Source organism: Hippocampus comes, unplaced genomic scaffold, assembly GCF_001891065.2.
Source record: "Hippocampus comes isolate QL1 unplaced genomic scaffold, H_comes_QL1_v1.1 scaffold158, whole genome shotgun sequence".
Taxonomy (NCBI): domain Eukaryota; kingdom Metazoa; phylum Chordata; class Actinopteri; order Syngnathiformes; family Syngnathidae; genus Hippocampus; species Hippocampus comes.
In genome coordinates, this window is record NW_017805548.1 from 1,615,148 (window position 1) to 1,638,418 (window position 23,271).

Consider the following 23,271-nt stretch of genomic DNA (forward strand, 5'->3'; position numbering starts at 1 on the left):
GCAGACAGCAAGGCGGACGGCAGTAATACAGTAAAAAAAATTGGCTCTTCATCTCTGACTGGTTGGCCACCGCTGGACTAGAGCATGGCCCTCGTGAGGAGAAATGTGTTTTTGTTTGTTCGTTTGTTTTGTTTGGGGGGTTTTGGAGTGAGCAGGGGTGAAGGTGTTTTGATTGTTATTGTGTTGTGTTGATAAAGGCACATGAACCCACACAGTGACAGAGACTTTATATAGACTGCTAAACTCAGCAATTTTGCCCTTACAATTGTTTTCCTTTTTTTTTTTTTTTAACGAAGGCAACAATATTCCATGAACCAGCATGGACAAATCTGTTTACTTTGTAGTTATATAAAACACATAGCTCAATTTGTAGGGATCATTTTTCCATTGAGGCCCCGAGGGGAATAGCTGGAAAAGGTGGCGGGCAGGGGTGGGGGGGCCAGTAGCATTTTCTGTGCCCTTGTCTTGGTTCTTGCGGTGTGTAAGTCCTTAAGAGTGGGTATTGTGAGTTTGTCATTTTTTTAACGTACCAATAATTTTATCCATTTCGTGTTCATACCGATTAGCCCTTGGATTTAAAAATAAAAATTCTATTGAACTTTTTTCTGAAAATCAAGAGTACTTCACATTACTTTTCTCAGTTTCAAGTGTTTCTGTGACCTTTGTGAGTTTGTCAGTTTTTGTGCCGATAATTGTATCTATTTATCTTGCTCATGTGTGCTCAGGCTATATTAAGCAGATTTGAGCAAAGAATGGCTGGGCAGGTCTGAAATAACTTGGCTAATTATTTTTACGGAAAGAATAGTGGATAGTCAAGTAAGTGACAGTGACGTGACAGAGAGCAGGATGCGGAGTAGAAGGAAGGGTTAGAGTTTTACAACCTCACAATCTGTGAGTATCCCTCAATCAACAAATGCAGCATCACTGTCAAAAAGAGGTGAGGACATTGAAAGGGAAGCAGTTTTGGGGTGGCATTGAGTCAATGACCTGGTGAAACCTGAGTGAATATCCTACAGTCAATTGATTTACACTTATGAGAAATTTTGCAAAAAACTTTTTACTTGTTCGTCTTAATGGACTGAATGATATATACTTGCTTTACCCCGAGTTTCCACTTTCCTGTCATGATTTTAACTATAGTTACATAACAACATACAGTATTTTGTGATATTTTTTTTTTTCCGGCAGTTGCAGTCTGTCCTTTTAGACGTGAACATACTTTGGTCACATCCGTTCGGCTCAAGGCAACTACAAAGGTTGTACTGTGGACCTCGTGAACCAGTAGCTTATTAATTTGCCTAATGTTAGATGTTTCTGAATAAAGTTAGTGAGGCTGCATGAAAATATTTTTTCGAATATTTTCAAGAGCCATGGTAGTAGTGATATTGGTCTGTAATTTGGGAACAGATGTCTGTCCCCACTTTTATAAATACAAATGACTTTAGCTGTTTTCATTCTTGATGGAAAGATACCAGCTTCGAATGACAAGTTGCATATGTATGCGAAAGGTCGCACTACATGTTCTATAATCTTGTTTTAATATTGTCATATCATAAATAATCTACTTCAGATTAATGAGACATTTTTTTGCAATTCACATGTGGAAATGGTGACTAACTGATACTAATTATCACAGATAAGGCTCCTTCGTGGCGTTCAACAACAATGGCTTGTTTTCCTTTTGATCTTGGCTAAAAATTCCACAAATTTAAGCGCATTCATCACCGCCGTATCATGACCTTGAGTCGAGATTCAAACCCAATAGGCAACAGTTCCTAGCCACTTACCATCACTGAAATTACAATAAAAAAATCTGCACGAACACATAACAGTGAAAAGTACATTATTCTGGTGACTCCTTTACAAATGAGAGTGTAAGCTGAACATGATGAACCTGCACTTTTTTTTCTTTTTCCCATGATATAAGTCATACTACATGGATATGTGTGCTGCAGGCCACACATCACACTCCCGCCAAAGCGCCTCAGAATGAAAATGCTTCTCAATGGGCCCGCAACCCTTGTGAGGATAAGCGGATCAGAAAATGGATGGATGGATGGATAGTGAGCCAATATCGGCCCTCCAACATACACAACAGGCATGATTGTGCTTATGCTAGAAGACCATAAGTGATCATTTATGAGCATTATTGTTTTTTCGACCTTTCACAATGATCATAAACACTAATCCTCAAAAAATAATCATGTAAATCAGCAGTATATTCTGAGCAGCATTCCGAGGGTGGGTGCCCAATCCTTACGATAACAGCAATTGCTGCCCTAATGTGATGTCCTTCCATCCATCTATCCATTTTCTGATCCGCTTCATCCTCACAAGGGTTGCGGGGCGTGCTATCCCAGCTGTCTTCCGGCAGTAGGCGGAGGACACCCTGAACCAGTTGCCAGTCAATCGCAGGGCACACAGAGACGAACAACCATCCGCATTCACACACACACCTAGGGACAATTCTGAGTGTTCAATCAGCACAGCAGCAGGCATGGGGAGAACATGCAAACTCCATACAGGAAGGCCGAGGCCAGACCTCTGCACTGTGAGGTTGACGCGCTAACCACTCGATCACCGGGCCGCCCTAATGTGATATGTGAATCAGAATTACAATCTTTATTGTCAATGCACAGTTGCAGTACATTGTGCTCAATAGAGACATGCAGTTCAGTTCTGATAAACCCGGTTTTGTTTATCCAACATCAATTTTCTTCCATTTATCCGGAGTCGGGTCACAGGGGCAATAGCTTGAGCAGGGTAACCTTGACTTCAGCCAGAACAAGGATTTATTCTTTACGCACCAAGAGGTGCAATAACCAACCAGGATTCTACCTTTTACCACAATATGATGTGGGATTCTTGACAGCATAAGTCATGTTCAACTAAGACAACAAAAACTATGTCAATAGAAGCAGAAGTTTCAAATCCGATCGGACATGTTCGCTATATCCAACACAATTTTAGGGAACGGAGATTTTGATTTAAATTTTATCATATACAAGTCGCACCTAAGTATGTCCCAGGACCAACCAAACTATGGAAAAAGTAGTACTTCGGGAAAAATGCAGTAAGTATGATTTGAAGTGTGTGACTATAACTTATAAGATCCCCTTTAGGGATGGGTGATAGCAGCGATTTTGGATTTGATCCAATATTAAGTAATACCTAGGCCAAATATCGCAAGCCAATATCCAGACCGGAAGTGATTTTTAAATTAATATTTTATACAAAGAAAGAATGTGCGCTGTTGCTGCGCTCACACCAATTGGGGGAGTTCAGGAGGTTGCACACATTACTTAAACCAAACTACTTTAAATTATTTTGTTAACCTTTCCAGATCACTGTGTGGTGTAATACATCACGGTGCACTCTTAAATATAGGCAATGCAGTGGTTTTACGGTTTTATTTGGTTACTTAGTACGTTCTGAATGATTGTTTTTCACCAAATTAAATGTATAGCATTCTCTCACAATGCAAATTCAGCAGTGCAAATTTCTTTGTATGGAAGACAAAAGAAAGACTGTACCGCCATATGTATGCGGGCTGGATGATTATGAAAAATACTGTAATTGCAATATTATTTCCCCACAAAATTGCGATTGTGATTAGATTTTGTCTTTTTTTTTTCACGGTCCTTTTCTAATGTATTTTTCAACCATTCATATTCATTACGACAAACAATATGAGATGTATTATACACTATAGGATACTAAGTTAATGGCAAATAAAGCATTCATTAACATGAAAACTTTTTTTTAAACTGTAATTACAGGTATTAACTTACTAAATAGTTTGATGTACAGTTTGGTAAGTGTTCACCACAACATAATTTGGCCACACAAGTGGTGTAAAAAATGTATATGAGGCTGTGAATCAATCGGGCACTCGTGCAGATTGCAATAATGCAAAAGATTCAGTAGCTTACCTTCCTACATATAACTTTGTTCCACGAAACATAACATGTAAATGCAAACTGCACTTCTCATTAGACGGAAAAATTAATGAAACATGCATAAAGTAGGTCTGAATATATATTAGTATAGTAGCATCACACACGCTAACGGTTAGCAAGTATCCGATAATGCCTGCTTATGACCTAACAGGCATTACAACTGTAAGTTGAAAGGTTCGTAGTTTTGTAGTGGATATCTCTACTTTAAAAATGGGCGAAGGAGAGATGGAATCCTTCGTAGGCAGCTTTTTATTTTCCCACGTCCGCACCTCCGAACGAACGAACGAGAACACAACTCCTTCCTTCCCGATAACACAAAACACTTCCTGGTTTCCTGAACCAATCAGATCATATCAACATAAACTTGTGTAAGCAATTATTAAACGGAGTATAACCTAGGTAACTGTAACACAAAAGAATATAATTCTCAAATATAAAATGAAAATAATTAATCATTTAACATAAGCTTACACAACTCTTTGGCGTCTCATCGTTCAAATGGTGAATTTACATATTTTCGTCAGCCGTTGGGCTCATTTATGACACTTACGGCCGAATTTATCATCGTTATGTCTGACCGCTCGACCACTTTGCAAGGATCGCGTTCTAATTTGTCAGGGCTCAAGTCGCCGTGTGTGTGCTCAAACACCAGAGACACGTAAATCAAAAGTCAAACAAATAAATACGTGGGCAGAGACACATCCGACAGCCATCTGACAGTAGTTCCACACACACACACGCACGCACGCACGCACGCACGGGTTCCACACACACACACGCACACACACACACACACGCACGCACGCACGCACGCACGCACGCACGCACGCACGCACGCACGCACGCACGCACGCACGCACGCACGCACGCACACACACACACACACACACACACACACACGCATACGACGGCAGCTAAAACATGACAAAATACACAGCAAAAATACACTCTGAGGGCTTTTTTCACACACTGGGTTTTGTTTTGTTTTGTTTTTAACTTGCAAGGTGAAAAAAAATCAAGCATGTTATAAATAGTTACCTCTGTGTCTTGTGAGATGTAAAACCCACTGAAAGTGAGCACTTGTGCCTGCTGTGAAACCCCTCCACGCCCCCTCCTCCTCTTCTCAAGTCAGCTTCACAAAGCAGTAATAAAAGTAAGAGTGGGCGGGAGCAGACGCCAGTGCTTACGTGCACGCAGAAGGCGTCAGGAAAATTGTGTTTGTATTTCAGTAAATATGTACAAAAAGTAGAGATGAAGAAAATATAGGGAATTAATTGAGACTATCGATATATTAGCTTGAGGATCGATATTTAAAACTGAGGCCTCTGCATCGAAATATCGATATATTGGTATCAATCCACCCATGCCGAATAGGTGTGAGAAAAGTATTGTTAAATTGGTAAAATTGTCTTATATATGCGGCTCAAAGTAAGTAAATTGTAATTGCTGAAATACTTTTGTGACGGGATTTGGCAACTGTTTAACGTGAACCCCTGCTGGTCTGAGTGATTAGCGATCACTTTTGTTGAATTTGTCAAACAAGGCTGAACCAATTCCCTTACCTTTTGCTCATGACTGTAAGCCAGAATCCAGTCCTCTTGCTCGGGATGGAAGAGGAGGCTCAGGATATAGAAGTTCAGCCGGTATTTCTGGTATGTTGCTCCTTCATCAGAACTGATCAGAAGACTGTTCTCCACTTCAGTATCTGTTAAGAGCATAATCTTTGGAAAGAATGAGACATAGCACAGAATTTTTAAAAAGGAAGGTATCCGCCCAGCCATCCATTTTCTACTGCTTGCGCTTGTTTGCACATGTGCTTGCACACACGCGTGCATGCGTCTTTCCAGCTTGCCATGGGCTCATAGAATGTCAGTGGCCGTTTATAGTGATAGTTAACCATGATGCATGTGAATGGTGGGTGTGATGCCCACACCATTGGACAAGCTCCGTGTGGACATCATTTAGGAGTAAACTAATACAATTTAACATATTTGTTCTTTTTGAATGTTGGATAAGGCTCAGTTTACTGTGTAATAATATACAAATACAGAGAGCACGCCCCACTGGCCCAGTTTTCCTTGATTTCTTTTTACATTTAAGTTTACGTGTCTGTCATAGTTTTGCACTTAAATGCAGTGTGAATATTTTCAATTTCAAATTTTGATACATTTTTATTTCTCATCATGTGGCAAGCTGCAATCTGTTGAGTTCAACTAAATGCCGTCCTTCAATCCATTTTCTGATCCGCTTCATCCTCACCAGGGTCGAGGGGCATGCTGTAGTGTAGCCTATCCCAGCTGTCTTCGGGCAGTAGGCGGGGGACACCCTGAACTGATTGCCAGCCAATCGCAGGGCACACAGAGAACAACCATCCGCACTCACACACACACACCTAGGGACAATTTAGAGTGTTCCATTAACCTTCCAAGTATGTTTCTGGGATGCGGAATGAAACCGGAGTACCCGGAGAAAACCCACGCAGGCACGGGAAGGACATATGCACCTGCACGATTGCTTGGTAAACTCCACACAGGAAGGCCGGAGCTGGAATGGAACCTTGCACTGCTGCATGCACTGTGAGGCGGACATGATAACCAGTCGACCACTGTGCCGGCACAGCAATAGTATTAGAAGCATACTTTACACTGTAGATAAAAATATTTTAAAATTCTTAATGAATTTGCTGAGTAACTCATTACTTTTACAAGGCAGTAACTGAGAGAGTAACCCATTCACTTTTGGGAAGAAGTAACTCTAACTACTGGTAATTACTTTTTAAAATAAGGTGCCTGAGCTGGCAGGAACCCCTCCAACATGCCAACAGTGAAACATATTACCTCAGTGGGTGTCTAGTCTACACTGGACTGTTTTTAACCTCAAATAGTAATAAGAATGCACTTCAAGCTGCCTTCATTATGTTAAATGAGTAGGAGTAATCAGGCATTTGCAGTCTTAAATTACACAGCACATACCTGTACATTGATTTTGTGTGTATTTAGTTTTATTTTATAAATATGTTGGGTTTTTTTTTTGTTATATCACTCCATGACAAATCTTCAAGTGGGCATCTCTGTTCTTTTTGTTAACAAATGAAAAAACTGATCACCTGATAACAATCGGTAAAGTATTGGCAAATACTCTTGTTTATGAAAGCAAGGTACAGTATATATAAACAAAGACAAATCAAATTAAATAATAGTACTTCTTTACATCCGCTTGATAAATTGAATGATATTAAATTAAGATTGCAGAATTAGCAAGTGGCTGCCTGTAATACTAAAATATAAGATGGGGATCTGTGTACTCAAGTGGAACAGCCTTCTTTTTCTTCTTTTTTTTTAACTGACAGCACATCATAAATAAGACTATGGCTACTTGATTCACTGAATATTCATTAAACACAAGCTAACGCTACCATTATGTGTGCCTTTAAAGCACATCAAAGCAAAAGCTGTTGCGGACTCTTTATCTTACTGCTGCATCGTTGAGGTGCTACCAGATGTTTGAGCTAGTGGATGAAACAAACACAGCTCTTTTGATGTTTAGGCATTTACTGTCAGGGCTAATGGAACACTGCCTAACATTTTAGCTTACCCAGACCGCTTCCACACCTGAGAAACATACCTCCTGCCTTTCCCTCTACGTATTTGGGTTGCTTTCTCATTTTGAAAACGACTGAATTAATTGCAGGGATGGCTCTCCACCTGGGGTAGGGCCACTATAACTCTGACTACACCAATTTCCGTCAGAAATGGCTGTAGCCGGAGCTGAGCCTCTCCAGCATTTAATTTGATGTTTTAAATGTACGTATTTGTTTTTCTTCTCAGCCCCCTTATGTGTCGATCAAGCCCAATTTAGCCCTGGGAGAGAGAAATTCCTGGAGCCGATCGATCAAGAATCAATTTAGCCCTGGGAGAGAGAAATTCCTGGAGCCGTGCTTGATAGAGTGTACTGTATACTTTATGTCCTTTACATGGTACATATCGTAAATAACTCATTCACATAAAAACCAATGTTTACCAGTTGTAGCATCTGGCTCTTTGCATAAATTTAGTAATCCATCGGTGTGTGGGGAAAATGCCGGTGTTTATTTTAATTGATTGGCAAATCATGTTTTAGTCACTGCTTACAGCCATTCAATTGGGTTACTTGAGGCTGGATTGACTTGGCAGTGATTGGACACAGACAGCAATGCTACTAAATACTTTATCTTAGCATACACTTGTGTGTGAAAAGTCAAAATACTGTAGAAGACACTGTCGGTGCTCAACTGGCAGGTAGAGTTGCTGTGATAATAATTGTTTTGTTTTGTTTTGGGGGGTTTTGTCACTGACACAATAACAAGGAAAGAGGGGTTTAATAATTAGGAAGAAAGTTTTCTGTAAGGACTAATAAGTGATACGTGAATAAAGCCCATCTTGACATCCGTGGTGGCAATACACTGCGGCACAGCCGGGATGATTTATTACTCGTGCGAGATGTGGAATACCCAGTACCCAGTATGTGTCTACAGAAGTGGATCAACATATTCCCGGGTCAACGCATCGGAGTCAGCAAAGGGCCTGCCTGGAGGAGGAGAAAGTGGGGGAAACCGAAGTTGAAGTACCTTGGCCCGAGATTCAAAGCCCTCCGTTACCTTTTATTCTGCTCTTCAACGTTAGGTCACTCCGCAATAAACTGGACAAGCTCCATGCTAAAATGTCGTACAAACAAGGATGTGGGATTGATCTGTGTCATGGAAACGTGGCTTGACAGGACAATTTCGGAAACCCAGCTCTCCCTCAGTGGCTTGTCCAACCGGGACATCGTTAACAGTTGTATGAGTCATGGGGCAGGGTCTGTGTGTACACCAACCAGGCGTGGGGCAGGACGCTGCTGTCATTGACTCTTGCTGCACAAGTGATGTGGAAATGCTCGCACTGTCTTTTCAGCCGAGGGACCTGTCCCGCGAGTTTGGTCAGCTCCCGTTAGTTTTGGTGTATATCCCCCTTGTCAGGCAACGTGGCATGCCATCTGAAAATATTGCATCTTGTGTTCAAAAGATTGAGACTGCCTTTCTTAAGTTGCCTGTTTTCGTTCTTTGGGATTCTTGCAGATGAAATAAGACCTTAACTATCACCAGTATGAGACATGTGCCACCAGGGGCGATAAAACAGACGGCCTCTGGTATGGTAATGGCAAAGATGCATATAAAACTGCTAAGAAACCTCTCAGCATTGCAGACCACAGTGTTGTTCAACTTGTTCCAACATACCAAACCAAACTACAGAGAGATGGCGTAGTTAAAAAAACGGTCCGACAGTGGGTAATGATGTCCAAGAATCACCTCAGGGCTGTCTTGTTTGTACAATGTCGCAGGTGTTCACAGAAAGACACACATTAGAGGAGGCTACTGATGTAGTCACATCATACATTTCTGTTTGCCTGGATATGTTGGGCCCCACAAAAACCATCAATATGTTACTAAATAATGAGCCTTGGATAACAAAATAACTGAAAACAACTCTGAATTAAAAGAAAATAATTCAGGAAATAAACTTGAAGGTAAACTCATGCAAAATAGATGCAATAAAGATATTAACACGGCTCAAAGAGCTTATCAGGACAGGGTGGACAGACTTTTCAACTACGGTAAGCCCAGGGATGGTTGGCAGAGTGTCAAAGCCCTGGACGGTCTCTGCTCCAACTCCTCATCACGAGGCTCTGTGCAGAGGTGTGTGTCTGCATGGCCGAGGATCTGAACTTTTACTGCAGGTTTGATCAGTGTGATTAAACACAGGAGAGGGAAGAACTATCTGATGAATTCATCTCTCGGCTTCAGTACGGTGAGAACCTGAAGCTGTCACCCGTGGATGTGGAACGCACACTGCAGCAGTTCAAAATCAAACAAAGCTGACAGGTGTCTTCTGCTCACTATTTAACTGCTCTCTGGCCGAGCACACCATTGCCTCCATCTGGATGTCCTCCATCATCTGCCCCGCGGCAAAGAAGTGCAATCTCAGCTCCAACGATGACTATCGACTTGTGGCATTAACATCCTTGGTCAGCTGCAGGCTGATGTGGGTCTGCTCCCTGACCTACTTCCGTTCGCGTACCATTTTCACGGAGGTGTGGGTGAGGCTGTGCTTACTATGCTGCCCAGTGACATCCCCCAACGGAGAAGCCCAAATCCCATGTCAGTTTAGTCTTTGTGGACATTTCGAGTGCATTCAACACCATGCAACCACACCTCATTAGACATAAGCGGCTTGGGATGAATATCAACCACCACTTCATCCTCTGCGTCCTATCCTTTCACACGGGGAGAGATATAAGAGTGTCAGGGTGAATGGTCACTTTAGCACCGCCAGGACGATATCACCGGTTACCCTTAAGGTATCTCTCCAATTCTCTTCACACTGTACACAAACGACTGCAGGAGCATCACCCTTGAGATAACATATATCAAATACTCAGGTAACACGGCCACTTCAGCGCACCCTCACTCACAGTTAATAATGAAACAATTGAAAACATATCATACAAATATATTGCCTCTGTAATTGACCTTAAGCCAGTGCTTCTCAATTATTTTCTGTCATGCCCCCCAGTCATTTTTGTATTGAAATAAGACTGAAAAAGTGGGGGTCGTCTTATATTCGGGGTCTAGACATTATACCCATTTATGACGCTAGATGGCGTCAGATATCATTGAAGCGAATGCTGAACTTGACTCCCCAGGCCAAAGTGAACCCCTGTCACGAAGAAAAAAAATAAAAATAGCGGTAGCACGACTAAGAAAAATAAAAAATAGCAGTAAGAAGGAAAAGAGAAGAAAATAATAGAAGAGATAACAATAAATGGAGAAACGTAGTGACAATCTGGAGAAAAGTGGGTCGAAGATCAGCCAGGCTAACCGGCAGCTGAGGAGAAGTTATGATGTAATTTACATTTCAAAAACCAGAAGCCAATTATTTACGAAAGTGATTGCACTTTAGTTTACTTATTTAAATGTTCAGATATTAAGATTTGAATGAGGCAAAATAACATGCTTTTTCTCTCAAATATATTGTTAGAATCATTTATTTCAGATGTACTGTAATTAATTTCTGCATAAAAATTAATTTGGTGTTCAAAAAATCTTTTTTCAAACTTGAGTCTTGAAAAAGAGGGCATCGTCTTATAATCAGGGCCATCTTATATTCGGGCCAATATGGTATTTTAGTTTCCTGAAGTAGCAGTCACAAAGCGGGATGATTGTTGGCAATATTCGGCACGTTTTAGCTGAAAAAAGTCAAGCGGCTTATCAGCGTGATTGGGGTGTAATGTCTGACGCCTTAATTTATTTGGCTTCATGCTGTACGCTGCCAACATTTTTGGACAGAGTAAGCACACTGGTCTTTACTCGTCTCCCACCGTAGTCACAGTGAAGCCAAGGGCTACATACGCTTCGTCATATTTCCTCCCTTTGAATGCTTCCTGCACACACTCTGCCAATGAGAGCGCCACTGCCCCCTAATGTAGTGGAGGTGCAACTGCACTTTATTCTAGGACAGTAAAAAAAATCAAAATAAAAGAATGAAAAAGCATGTTCCCCGAGGTCAAACACGCCCCCCCTGACGAAGCCCCCCCCCCTTCCGGGGCGGGGGGCGCCTCACTATTTGAGAAGCACTGCCTTAAACTCACATTTCATCTGAACACTGAATATATTTTCTCAAAATGCCCATAGCGTCTCTTCTTCCTCCGTAAGTTCCGCAACCTTCAGGTTCACCATTCCATACTCACTGCCGATGATAAATGTTTTGTTGAATCTGTCCTCATGTTTTATATCATCACCTGGTTTGGGTCACTTATTCTTGGAAATGGAAACATGCTCAATAAAATCATACAAATCTGCAATAAAATTACAGGTCAAGAGCAGCAGTCACTTTCCTGTCATTTACAATAACAGACTCATAAAAAGGCACATGGACATCAACTGACACTTCACACATCCTGCATTCTCACTATGTCCTGTTACTATGAGGGCGTAGGTATAGGTATCTCCTCTGAGAACTAAGAGAGCCATCTCGACCGTTCTCCCCACCTCAATCTGTTGAGTTGAATCACTTTTTATTATATTTATTATTTGGAAAATATAAACTCCCGGTGCCTGCGTGGGTTTTCTCCGGTTACTCCGGTTTCCTCCCACAATACAAAAATGAGCATGGGAGGTTAATGGAACACTCTCAAGTTGTCCCTAGGTGTGAGTTTAAGCATGAATGGTTGTTTGTCCATGTATGCCCTGCTGATTTGCAACCAATTTAGGGTTACCTGAAGATGGTGCAGGGTTCGATTCCAGGCAAAGGCCTTCCTGTGTGGAGTTTGCATGTTCTCTCCGGGTTTTCTCCGGGTACTACTGCATGGTAGGTAAATTGAACACTTTAAATTGTCCCTCGGTGTGACTGTGAGTGTGAACGTTTGTCAATGTGTGATTGGCTGGCAACCAATTCAGGGTGTACCCCGCCTCCTGCCCAAAGACAACTGGGATAGGCTCCAGCACGCCCGCAACCCTCGTGAAAATAAGCGGATTAGAAAATGGATGGATGGGATGCAAATCAATTGTCTTGACCTGTCAGCAATGAAATTCCTACCCTGAAGTCACACTTAGGTTGCCTAAGTGCATGATTGTGAGACTGGGGTGTTTGCTTAAGATATGAAGATCATTTCTTTCTTCTTTTTCAAACCAATGATTGAAAGAGTCATTTTTTGAATTTGTATCCAGAGAAGGAAATACCCAAATGCTCTCAATAACTGCCTCTTCTTTGTTCTGACCAAAATTAAAAAAAAAAAAAATTCATTCATGTTCTCACACAATAACAGATATTGAAATGCTTGCGTGTATATCTTCAGCTAAAATATCATTGTTTATTTTACAACTAATGGCCTCTCAGTGTTCTGAATTCAAAACATACACTTTGTGTTAAATTGTATTTTCACTTTGATTTTGAAATGTTGATAAAAATTCCCTGGTAAAATCTGAAAATACCCAAAGGTTAAATCAAGTTACTCGCTCTGGTACAACATTTGCGTGTGTGAAAAAAAGTATGTTCTTCAAAAGGTTCTTAGGCACCATGTTATCAAAGTTTCACCTCCGATGTTGGTCCTGGAACTAAAAAATGGAAGCTATTTTTACCCCATGACCCACATTCCAACATGCAGATTGCTTGTTGTGTAGAGGTATTTAAATGGTTTTTTTTTTTCGGTTCATTGTAAACTTAGACATTTATGATTTACAATTGGAGTGGAATAATTTTGACAGCAACAGTATTTACAAGAATCCTGGACCCCATGAATGTAAACAAAGTTTCCTCCTTGCATATGCTTTACCAGGTTTTCTATTCTTTATCGAGCATCATCGTGCTTAAAATGGCAACAATTTTCAGTATAATCATACAGTAAAATGACTCATGACCACGTACAATACTTTCATGTTATCAATCAAGATCGGAGTATTTCGAGACCACTAAATGCACTATCCATGTGCAAGTGGTCCTGTGTAGGTGGTGGGCAATGCTGTGGAGTGATCATGTTCCAAGTGAGTCATCATTTAATTTTGAATTTTGAGTGGGAATAAGAAGGAGTTTGAAAAGCCAATTGGTAGGAGCAAAAGCACAACTGATTTTTTTTTTTTTTTTTTTTTGGTTGGCACTTTTAGAGTCATTGAATTCCTGGGGTGTCCAGTGCAGCACCAGCAACCTCTCTGGAAATGCTCATGTTGCTTCCCCAGGAATAATAATAAAATACATTGCTTGACATTAGCATAAGTATAAAATAAATGAGTAGTGTTACCTTTCTTTTGTTGTTTGGGCTCACGTACAAATAACTGAGTATTGTCTTTGCGCCAACTTTGTCATTCAGCTTCTGGTATGTTGCTCCATAGTCAGTTGACCTGAAATTTGAATAGAAAGGTCGGATGAACATTTGAAAAATGACTTGTTGCAATTAACAGTCCCCTTGATAGCAGGGTATGACATGGGTTAAGGCTCTGATATAATTAAGTCCCTATTGAGCTGAACACATCAACAGGATCTCCCGCAGGAGTGCAGTGGCCGCATTTTAATGGCCACCATACTCACTTTCTCTGATTTATTATTACACACAATATGTTCTCCATTTGAGATTTGAATTTATATTTCCAGAATTCAGAGAAGTAATAATACTAGCGGGAAAAAAAAGACGTAAATGTATTTTGAGCACAACTCGAGAAGGCTTGTCATGTATACATACCTTTGTGTTCTTTATACGTCAGTCAAAGGACTCTTCTCTAAAGTACAGAGAAAACTACAAATGCGAATGGCCTTGAGTCAAACAATTTGCAAACTGACCCAAAAACTTCAATGTTATGCACGATGCAAGTCATGACATTTTATCGTAATGAGCATCAAATATTAATCCCACTGGTGTTTTTCACAACATGGAAAAAATAAGTCGACAAGAATAGGAAGGTGTGTGCCTTCTGATTGACTAGCAACCTATTCCAGGTGTAGCCCACCCTATGGACAAAATCTGCCAGTGACCCTGAACAGGTATAAAATACTGATGAATGACGAAAGGCATCTGTACATCTATCCATCGATAGAATTAACCAACTGTGGATATTGAGGTTGATACACCCTTGTTCAAAGACCATGCTTGTGTGATCTGGAAAAAGAAAAAAATTCCACGATTGATGTGACCTGTCACCTGTAAAACTCACCTGAAAAACAGCAACAACAACAATTTCCATTTTATTTTGAAATACACACTGATTGGATGGTTGGAAAGTGAATGGAATCGATAAACTGAACAGTTGATGCATAAGCAATACATTTTGATTTTTTATTTCCCAATGTGCTCCTTGTATGAATACCTTTTCTTTGCCTTCTACGCTGTCTACATGCCAATATAAAGAATATTATGTTCATGCGCTTTGACATGTACAGTGGGGACAGTGGCGGACCCTGAGGGCCAGCAAGGCCTTCTCTGCTGGCCTAAACATTCTCAGAAAAGTAAATTTACTTTTCTGAGAATAACATAAATTTGTTATTTTATTTTCATAAATATGTTAACAAAATTATTCTTTGTATTCTTTACGTCATATTATTTCCACTTAGTTGAGTGGCTTTCAATGTTATTTTAAATAATGCCTCTTGCTTGCAACTGACCGGTGCGTTTAAAAACGTTTGGGGACACTCGCGTAGATCTGCAGCTCGGTAAACAGGCACGCCGGGAGACGGAGCTCCACAACGGAAAAGTAAAAAAAATTAAAAATTAAATTAAAATTATACCAGAAACACGACCGGACAAAAACGGCTTTCAGCATTAGCTTCCATGTCGATAGAAAAGGACTTGCTAATGGACCTGAAAACTGTACAACAGAGCCACTGAAGTGTTCCTGAGAAAACAAAAGAGGATCGACTTTATTTTCAAATAAGCAGACGCTGTGAGAACTACATTGGTGAGTCAATGAATTTTATTTTACATTTCTTCTTGTCATTTTATTTCGTTAGTATTAAATTCATGGTAACGAAATAAAATGACAATGATACAAACATGTATCAAATAAATCTGCTCACCTGCAATTTATAATGGCGCATTGTAGTCACCTTCGTGCACGAAAGTTCGTTCAACCTCAGCTGTTAGTCAGTTATTAGTTTGTCAGTTATGTCAGTTATTTGCTGTTGTATCGTCGATTTTCAAAATGCAAATGATCTGTTTACTTTATTTTCAAAGAACAGTTTGTTTTGTTATTGTTTGGTTGGTGTCTTATATGAAACTGCGACATTGCGCAATTTATTGGACAGACTTGTTTAAGATCACACAGCGTAATTTGGGTGGCATTTTATTTCGTATTTTTAAATCATCTTTTTATTTTTGACAATATCTGTAAATTTAGTTTCCTGCTCTTAATTGTGAATGCATACTTGATGGTTTTAAATGCTCCTGAAATCAAGTGCTGCTTGACGAGCCTATACAGTATTGTGTTCATAATATGTGACGTCACTGAAGGCCTAAGGTTGAAATGCACAGCCGCTACTGAGTGGGGACATATGCTTTTGACCTGGGGCATGTTTTTTGTTTTGTTTTTTTGTCTCCACTCATTCTGCTGAAAGGTTGCAAATTTCCCCATTGTGGCACTAATCAAGATTATCTTCTCATTTTCAATCAAATTGTGGTCATCCTTGCAGGCACTGCATTTCTCTCAAAAGGCAATTTAAACTGCTTTTTTTCCTTCAAATACCAGTACTATGCACACCCTAATCTGGATGTTGAGGCTTAAATTGTATTTATATCAGTTGGTTTCACTAATAAGCACAAGGTACCGTAATGCCTCTTTCACAGACACATCACAGTATAAAAATGCAATTTCTGTTTGAAGTTGTAGTTTGGTCTGTGTAACTCTACTCTTTTCAATGGAGTGGAAACAGATAGCACACACATAAAGTACACCATGTGCTCATTGGCGTTCAGCTATTATGGCTGTAGTTCCTTTTTTGTCCTCTGATAACTACTGAAAAACCACTCAATGTGTTTTGAAAAGCATGGCATTGAATTTGTAAATGGAATTGATGATGGGTAATTTTGTAAGGAATATATAAATACTTCTAAAATGCAGCAAGGAAACTCCTCGGCTGATTTCAAAAGTACTGTAGCCGTTATTTGCATGAGCATTCCTATCGAACTTAACTCCGGCATGAATAAATAGTTTTGCACGTTGTTGCTGTTTGAGAGCCCCGCCAAACACAAAAGCAGACATAATCATGCTATGCTTGCAAACGTAGTACCCCGTTGCATATATCACTGCCTGCTTTCCATGGTGAGGATTCAATTTCCTCAGGGTGACTCCACAATCATCAACACACTGGTCCATGGGACAGTGTCATCAGGTTATTGATATCAGGTTATTGATCTGCCCCTCGGGGGATTGTGTCGACGAACCATTGAGGGTATGACTTATTCTCAGTGTCACTGCAACTTTCACAGTTAACTGTAACAGTCGGAAGTCATCCGATTCCAACATGATGAAAGATGCAATAAATGAAAAGCCGTAGCTTTGTAGGGATAATTCTGATTGAAAGTTATCCACCTAGCTAGCGAATGTTTATTTACTGGTCGTGGATATGTAAGGGTGGACTGTGACTCTGATACTGTATAAGCTTGTGAAATGGAGGTTCATGAAACTGAAATATGTAATGTGATTCTCTGACCAAAATGTAATCATAAAAGAAAAGACACCCATATTCCATTTGTTATACACTGGAACTCTTGTGGCCCTATTTTCATAACGCGAGTTGAGCGCAAGGTGTAGTCTAACCGCACGCATGGGTGGACTTTTATTTAATTTTTTTTATATTTTTGGGAGACAGGTGCAGGTAGAAAGGGGTGTTTGCAAGTGGTCGAAGGTCTGCTGGACATAGTAGTTGGAACTCCCATCTGCCAATGGAATTTTCCACATGTTTCCACAATACTCTAACAATATATTTTGGCTCTGACAGGTGAGCCTGGCATCTTCCCCTACCATTGACCCACAGGCAGTCACATTTAGTTTCACACTGCTTCGGATCATATTTGGTTTTCAATTCAACATTTGCAATATATTTTTCACTGTGCTATTGCTAATTGGAAAATTGTCCATGATCATTCTGTATGCTTATTATTTAGTACAATTGACTGTTTCTTATAACACTGCATTAAAACGTTTTTCTACTATTTACCTCCTGAATACGGTGGCCCTGAATTTCAATTCACAAAAACAAATAGCAAACACAACAGGTGTCATAGTTCTGTTCCATATGTGGCATCGTAGGGCTTCTCCCCCAGCGTCGCACCTGTTGGTCATCATATCATTAGCTCGATTCTTTTAAAAGGACTGCCACACCGACTACTCACTGTCATGGGTTTTTTGTTTGTTTGTTTCTTTGAGTTTGGGGGGTTTTCAGGACTGTTTTTGTTATTGATTTAGTTTGTTCAGTGTGTCCCTGTGTTTTTGTTCATACATTTGGTTCAGTACATCGTGGTTCTCCTGCCGCTCTTCTTTTTCCTCCCCCAGAACCTTCTTTTATTGATACTTTTTTAATAAACATTTACAAACACACAATTGACATAACAACGTGAGCAGGAACTTATTCTGTGTGATATCATTTTTTTGTTTGTTTGGGTTTTTTTTTTTTTTTTTTCAGAAATATGTGCATCCAGTTATTCAAACATAGTTGCTGCTATCAAAGAATATTTTGATTCTGGAAATACACAGGAGGCAATATTGGATATGCTCAGGACTCATCACAACATTCAAATAAATCAAGGCGCATTTAAATGTGGTGGGGCTGCACAGACGGCAAATCTGTTTTACTCTATGCAACAATAACATATCAATCAGTAAACTGAATAAAATACCACAAAGATAAGCTTTTCTAATAGACACAATTTTGAAATGAAGAAAAAGGAAAATGATGAAAAGATGATATGAGAAAAAAAACACCAACGGGAACACTTCGTGAAGGTCAAACCAGAAACAATGAGTGCACCAAAAGTATTAGAAGAGTTCCATACGTATGCATAAATGTACTGGTCCACGTGTTTCTGTGTTACAGATCACAGATATACAGTCGATGAGAGTCGGTCACAGTTGTGCCTATGTGGCCAACATGCTACGAGGGATGACTGTCCAATCAAAGTTCATGGAAATCATCCACGTTAGCTTAGCATGGCCATAGGCATGCAACTAAAAAGGATTGTGTCATTCATATCCATGGCTGTTGTTTACTCGGGCGCTAGTCATGTACTGTCATTGTATCTTGAACATGCTGTCTTTGGTACAGTATATAGTTGTATTTCTTTTTATCCTGTAATTTTTAGGCCAGAAAAAAAGAACAAAATGCTTTACTGTATTGGGTGTTTTTAGGCCACAAAAAGTACTTTAATTAATAATAACCCCCCCCACACACACACTTGATTGTTAGATTGAGGTGCCACTGTTTTGGAAAAATACTGTACTTTAGCATCATTTGACATTGCCTAACATTCTTTTTTTCCATACTCCAGGATGAAAGCTCAATAGTATTATACAGTAAAGTCTGGATATTATTGTTACATTGGCCAATGGCTGTGCAATTGTTTGGGGAGATGGGACTGAAATATGTAAACTTTCATGTTTATCTTAAACAGCAAACTCATTGGCTCTTCTTTGAAGTATCAATAACTTACCTCCACAGCGAGCTTTCGGTAACACTGTTGAGGTTGAAATCAAATAATTTGGTCAGCATCAAAATCACCTGCAAAACAGAACACATTGTAATGAATAAATGTAGAAATGACATAAATCTTTCAAAAACTGCAGCGTATGACAAATGAGGTTCCACTAGAATAAATTGTCTGTGACAGTACTGTGTATACTGAGGTCGCCAACCTTTTTGAAAGTTAAAGCTACTTCTTGGGAACTGATTAGTGCAAATGGCTACCACTTTGATGCACACTTCAGAAATTTGCTAATATGACCTTTAATTAAACTATTGTAATTAGTTAATTATATTCATCTCTGTGAAGACAACAATCATGTTATTGATTCAACAGATACATGTCAATATATAAATACTATTTCCAGAAATCCGGCAAGTGTTTACATTTTCAAATGATTATTTCTACAACATTATTAGGAAATCACAATGTCCCTTCATTGGTGTTTTTTTATTTATTTTTTGTGAGATACTCATAAGTCCGTGTTGACACAGCACATACCTTAATATAAAATACTACATACTACAATAATAGTATAACATTATTCTTTTGGTACAAGAACACATAAACCATTCAGAAAAAAATCGATACATATTACATGTTCACTGTGTGGAAAAAAATAGTATTAAAATAATTAATAATACTGCATGTCACATGCTGTACATGCAGTATGAACCCACACTGCAGCAGAATTGTTATTTAGAACAATTGCTCTGTTGTAAAATGTAATCTTGGCACTAGAAAAACAAATTACAAATTATGAGGTTGTAAAGCCGCCACCAGGGCCCAAAATATGATCATCTGCAGAATTAACTCAGCATGGCTGGTTTAGAGAACAGCTGAAAAGTTGGATTGCCAAAAGCAGAAATCACTCTTTGAGGTGTTCTGAGTTCTTTCATCTTCATATATGTTCATATTTCACAGGGACCAATCACATGCAGTTAAAGATGAAACAAGACTTCAGAATGGTAAAAGTGTAAATTTAGGCTGTACATGACTGATTAAACAAAGCAAGTGTCCCTTTAACCAAGTCCATTTGTTCAACAAAAAAGGCCCTTTGCATATTCATCCATCCATCCATTTTTCGATCCGCTTTATCCTCACTAGGGTCGCGGGGCGTGATGGCGCCTATCCCAGCTGTCTTCGGGCAACACCCTGAACTGGTTGCCAGCCAATCGCAGGGTAAACAGAGACAAAAAAAAACATCCGCGTTAACACTCACACCTAGGGACAACTTAAAGTTCCATTAACCTGCCATGCATATTTTTGGAATGTGGGAGGAAACCGGAGTACCCAGAGAAAACCCAAGCAATCACGGTAAGAACATGCAAACTCCACACAGTAAGGCCAGAGCCGGAATCGAACCCTGCACCTCTGCATTGTGAGGCCAAAGCACCAACCAGTCGACCACCGGGCCGCCTTAAGATATTTAATGATGTAATTAGTAAATGGACAGTGTCAGTTTTGTGTGCAATCCCCCCCAAAATTTAACATACCGGTACTTGTCACAAAGCCTGTCAGTCATGAAGTACATCAGTGCAAATGTTTACTTGGCTATTATACATAGCCCTTACAGTGAAATGCCTTTCAATCCAGACAGATTCAAATTCTCTCTTTGAAAGAATTCCTTCCCATACCTATATTACTAAATACATGAGCATTCTACATTTTATGTGTTTTTGATCAGAATTCAAGTGCAATGTAAATATTCTGTTTACCCCATGGAAGAACTTCAATGATGAAATGTACCCGGTACATCAATTGTTAAGGTATGGTGTACCTTAACACTTTGTGCATAAAAGTTGTTGTATATATGTTAGTTGCTCCATGTACAGCACTTTGTATGCAGCAATGGCTGTTTGAAAGTGCTCTATAAATACAGTTGAGTTGAGTTAAGTAAAAATAACATGAGAATATGCCGTGGAAACAATTAGTGGCCATACTTGTCCAAAAACAAACAAAAAAAGGATGGTAATGCAATATATTCCCTATTGTTCATGATTGCCCTTTCCAGGGGCTGTCTGTTATCGAAGCAGTTTAGAAACTGTCTGACTTGAGTGACTTTGTGAAACACTTCCACCAGCATGGGATTCCTGCGAGTACAAGCTTGACAGATGCACCTCGGGTAGAATTACATTGCTTGGTTGGGGACCGTGTGATATTGCTTATTAAGCATGAGGTAACATCTGCAGTCCCCAAAACACTCAAAACGTGCAGTGCATTTGGACAGCTTTGAGCTATTAAAATGTGTAGGGGGCATAACAGCGTTAGTAAAGGGTGTTTATTAAGAGTGATTGAGGAAGAGCATGTTGTCAGTGTGGGGAGAATTGGCCTGGGGAATGAATAACCTTAAATGTCTAGACGAAACTAGGCGAGACCTTTGCATGCTAATGACTGTCCAAGTGCTTTCAGCTGCCCAGCTGGAGGCTAAATTGTCACTTGGCTCCACACAGCTTCTCACATCCACTGGATCCATTCATTTTCTCCTCCACATGCATCTTTCAAGTTATCCTGACGTAAATTGGCATACAGTGGAACGGTTCAAAAGGTAAATGGTAAATGGGCTGTCACTTGTATCGCGCTTTTCTACTTCGGGTACTCAAAGTGTTTCATGCTGTTATCTCATTCACCAACTGATGACGCAGCATCAGGAACAACTGGCGGTTTAATATGTAGACAAATGCCCCAAAGGTTATCCAATTAGGAATCTGACCTGGATTGTCTGGGCCGAGCATCCAAACATGCATTTAAAGTTGCACAAACCTCCAGAGTTCAAAGCAAAGTCTTGCATGACCTAATGCATGCTGTTAGCAAAGGTGGGCGCGCCGGTAAATTTTGTCGTCAATCGCTAGCGGCCGGGCCACCCATCCGTCTTCGTCACTTCATCATTATTTCAAGCCGAACTAAAGTGTAAAATGTCAGTCCATCATCGTTATTTTAACTGCACTTCCGTCATCCCTAAATTGAGCGTGAATTTGATTAAATGGTAAATGGAGTATGCTTATATATCTACATCATACGGTTACTGACCAAAAAGCATCACAAAGCCTCACATTCACTTATTTGCAAACTTCATCTATTGAACTGTAGCGTACAATGGGAGGCAGTCACCAACGTTCATTCCACTGGTGGCTGCCTGCTGTTGTTTTAACTTCTAAAACACCCCAAATTTTACTTTGAAGTTTAAAGTGGCTTACTTTAACCAGTATTCTGCTGCACATTTTAGGCACAGGTAGAATCCAATCTAAGTTGGTCAAAATAAAATCCTTCAACCGGCAGGCATCAGCGGCATCCTGAAACTGAGAAGACATTCTCTCTGGAGAAAACGGCTTTCGCTTTGTGCCATATGTGACGGCGTGAGGGAGGGAAACGATAGAGGTTTCATATACTGCCAAGATGGGCTTCATTGACTGTACTGCTGCAGCAGCCTATCCCAGTCTACTGGAAATAAGGTGCCTGGCTTATTGGCGACACATACGTCAATGTTGGTGTGGAAGAGTGCGGCAAATTTCTTGAAGTGATTTTTTTTTTTTTTTTGTGTGTGGCATTGTGTAATGTAGCATGATACTGTATGTCTGTAAACTCTGTCGAGAGTCGAGGACACTGCAGTAGATTGGCACATGGGACAGTCTAAAACTCAACATCAGCGTAAAAAAAAAAAGAAAAACCTGCGCCATACATGTTTTTTAGAATGTGAGAGGAAAGCAGAGTACCCAGAGAAAACCCAAGCAGGGTCAAGGAGAATATGCAAACTCCACACGGGTAGGCCTGAGCCGCAATCAAACCCTGCACCTCTGCACTGTGAAGCAAACGCGGTAACAAGTCAATCACCATGCCGCAGGCCATAAATAATGTCATTCTAAAATCAACATATTGTATTTCCCCTTTTTTATTCACATTCACAATAAATTTTTAATGTAAATGGAATACTTTGAATTAAAAGCCCTGTTCACACGGCACACATTTGGTCCGACGCTGCACCGAAATATTTTGTTGCGATGTATTTTACACCGGAGCAAATTTTGTGCAGCGGTCACACGTGCAAAGCCGCTGAGCGTGACAACTCCGGCGCAGCGTC

At 40.1% G+C, this 23,271-nt stretch overlaps 1 protein-coding gene across 6 annotated transcripts in view; it reads right to left on the minus strand.

Annotated features, from left to right (window-relative positions):
• sorcs1 (sortilin-related VPS10 domain containing receptor 1) overlaps positions 1-23,271 on the minus strand; it is a 177,144-nt gene that overhangs the window by 68,474 nt on the left and 85,399 nt on the right. For all 6 annotated transcript variants that reach the window (XM_019879670.1, XM_019879675.1, XM_019879671.1 and 3 more), the window contains exons 2-4: positions 19,164-19,231; positions 13,770-13,869; positions 5,522-5,680 (exon numbers count right to left, since the gene is read on the minus strand). In XM_019879670.1, the coding sequence (XP_019735229.1) occupies positions 5,522-5,680; positions 13,770-13,869; positions 19,164-19,231 (327 nt within the window). The remainder of the gene's footprint in view (positions 1-5,521; positions 5,681-13,769; positions 13,870-19,163; positions 19,232-23,271) is intronic.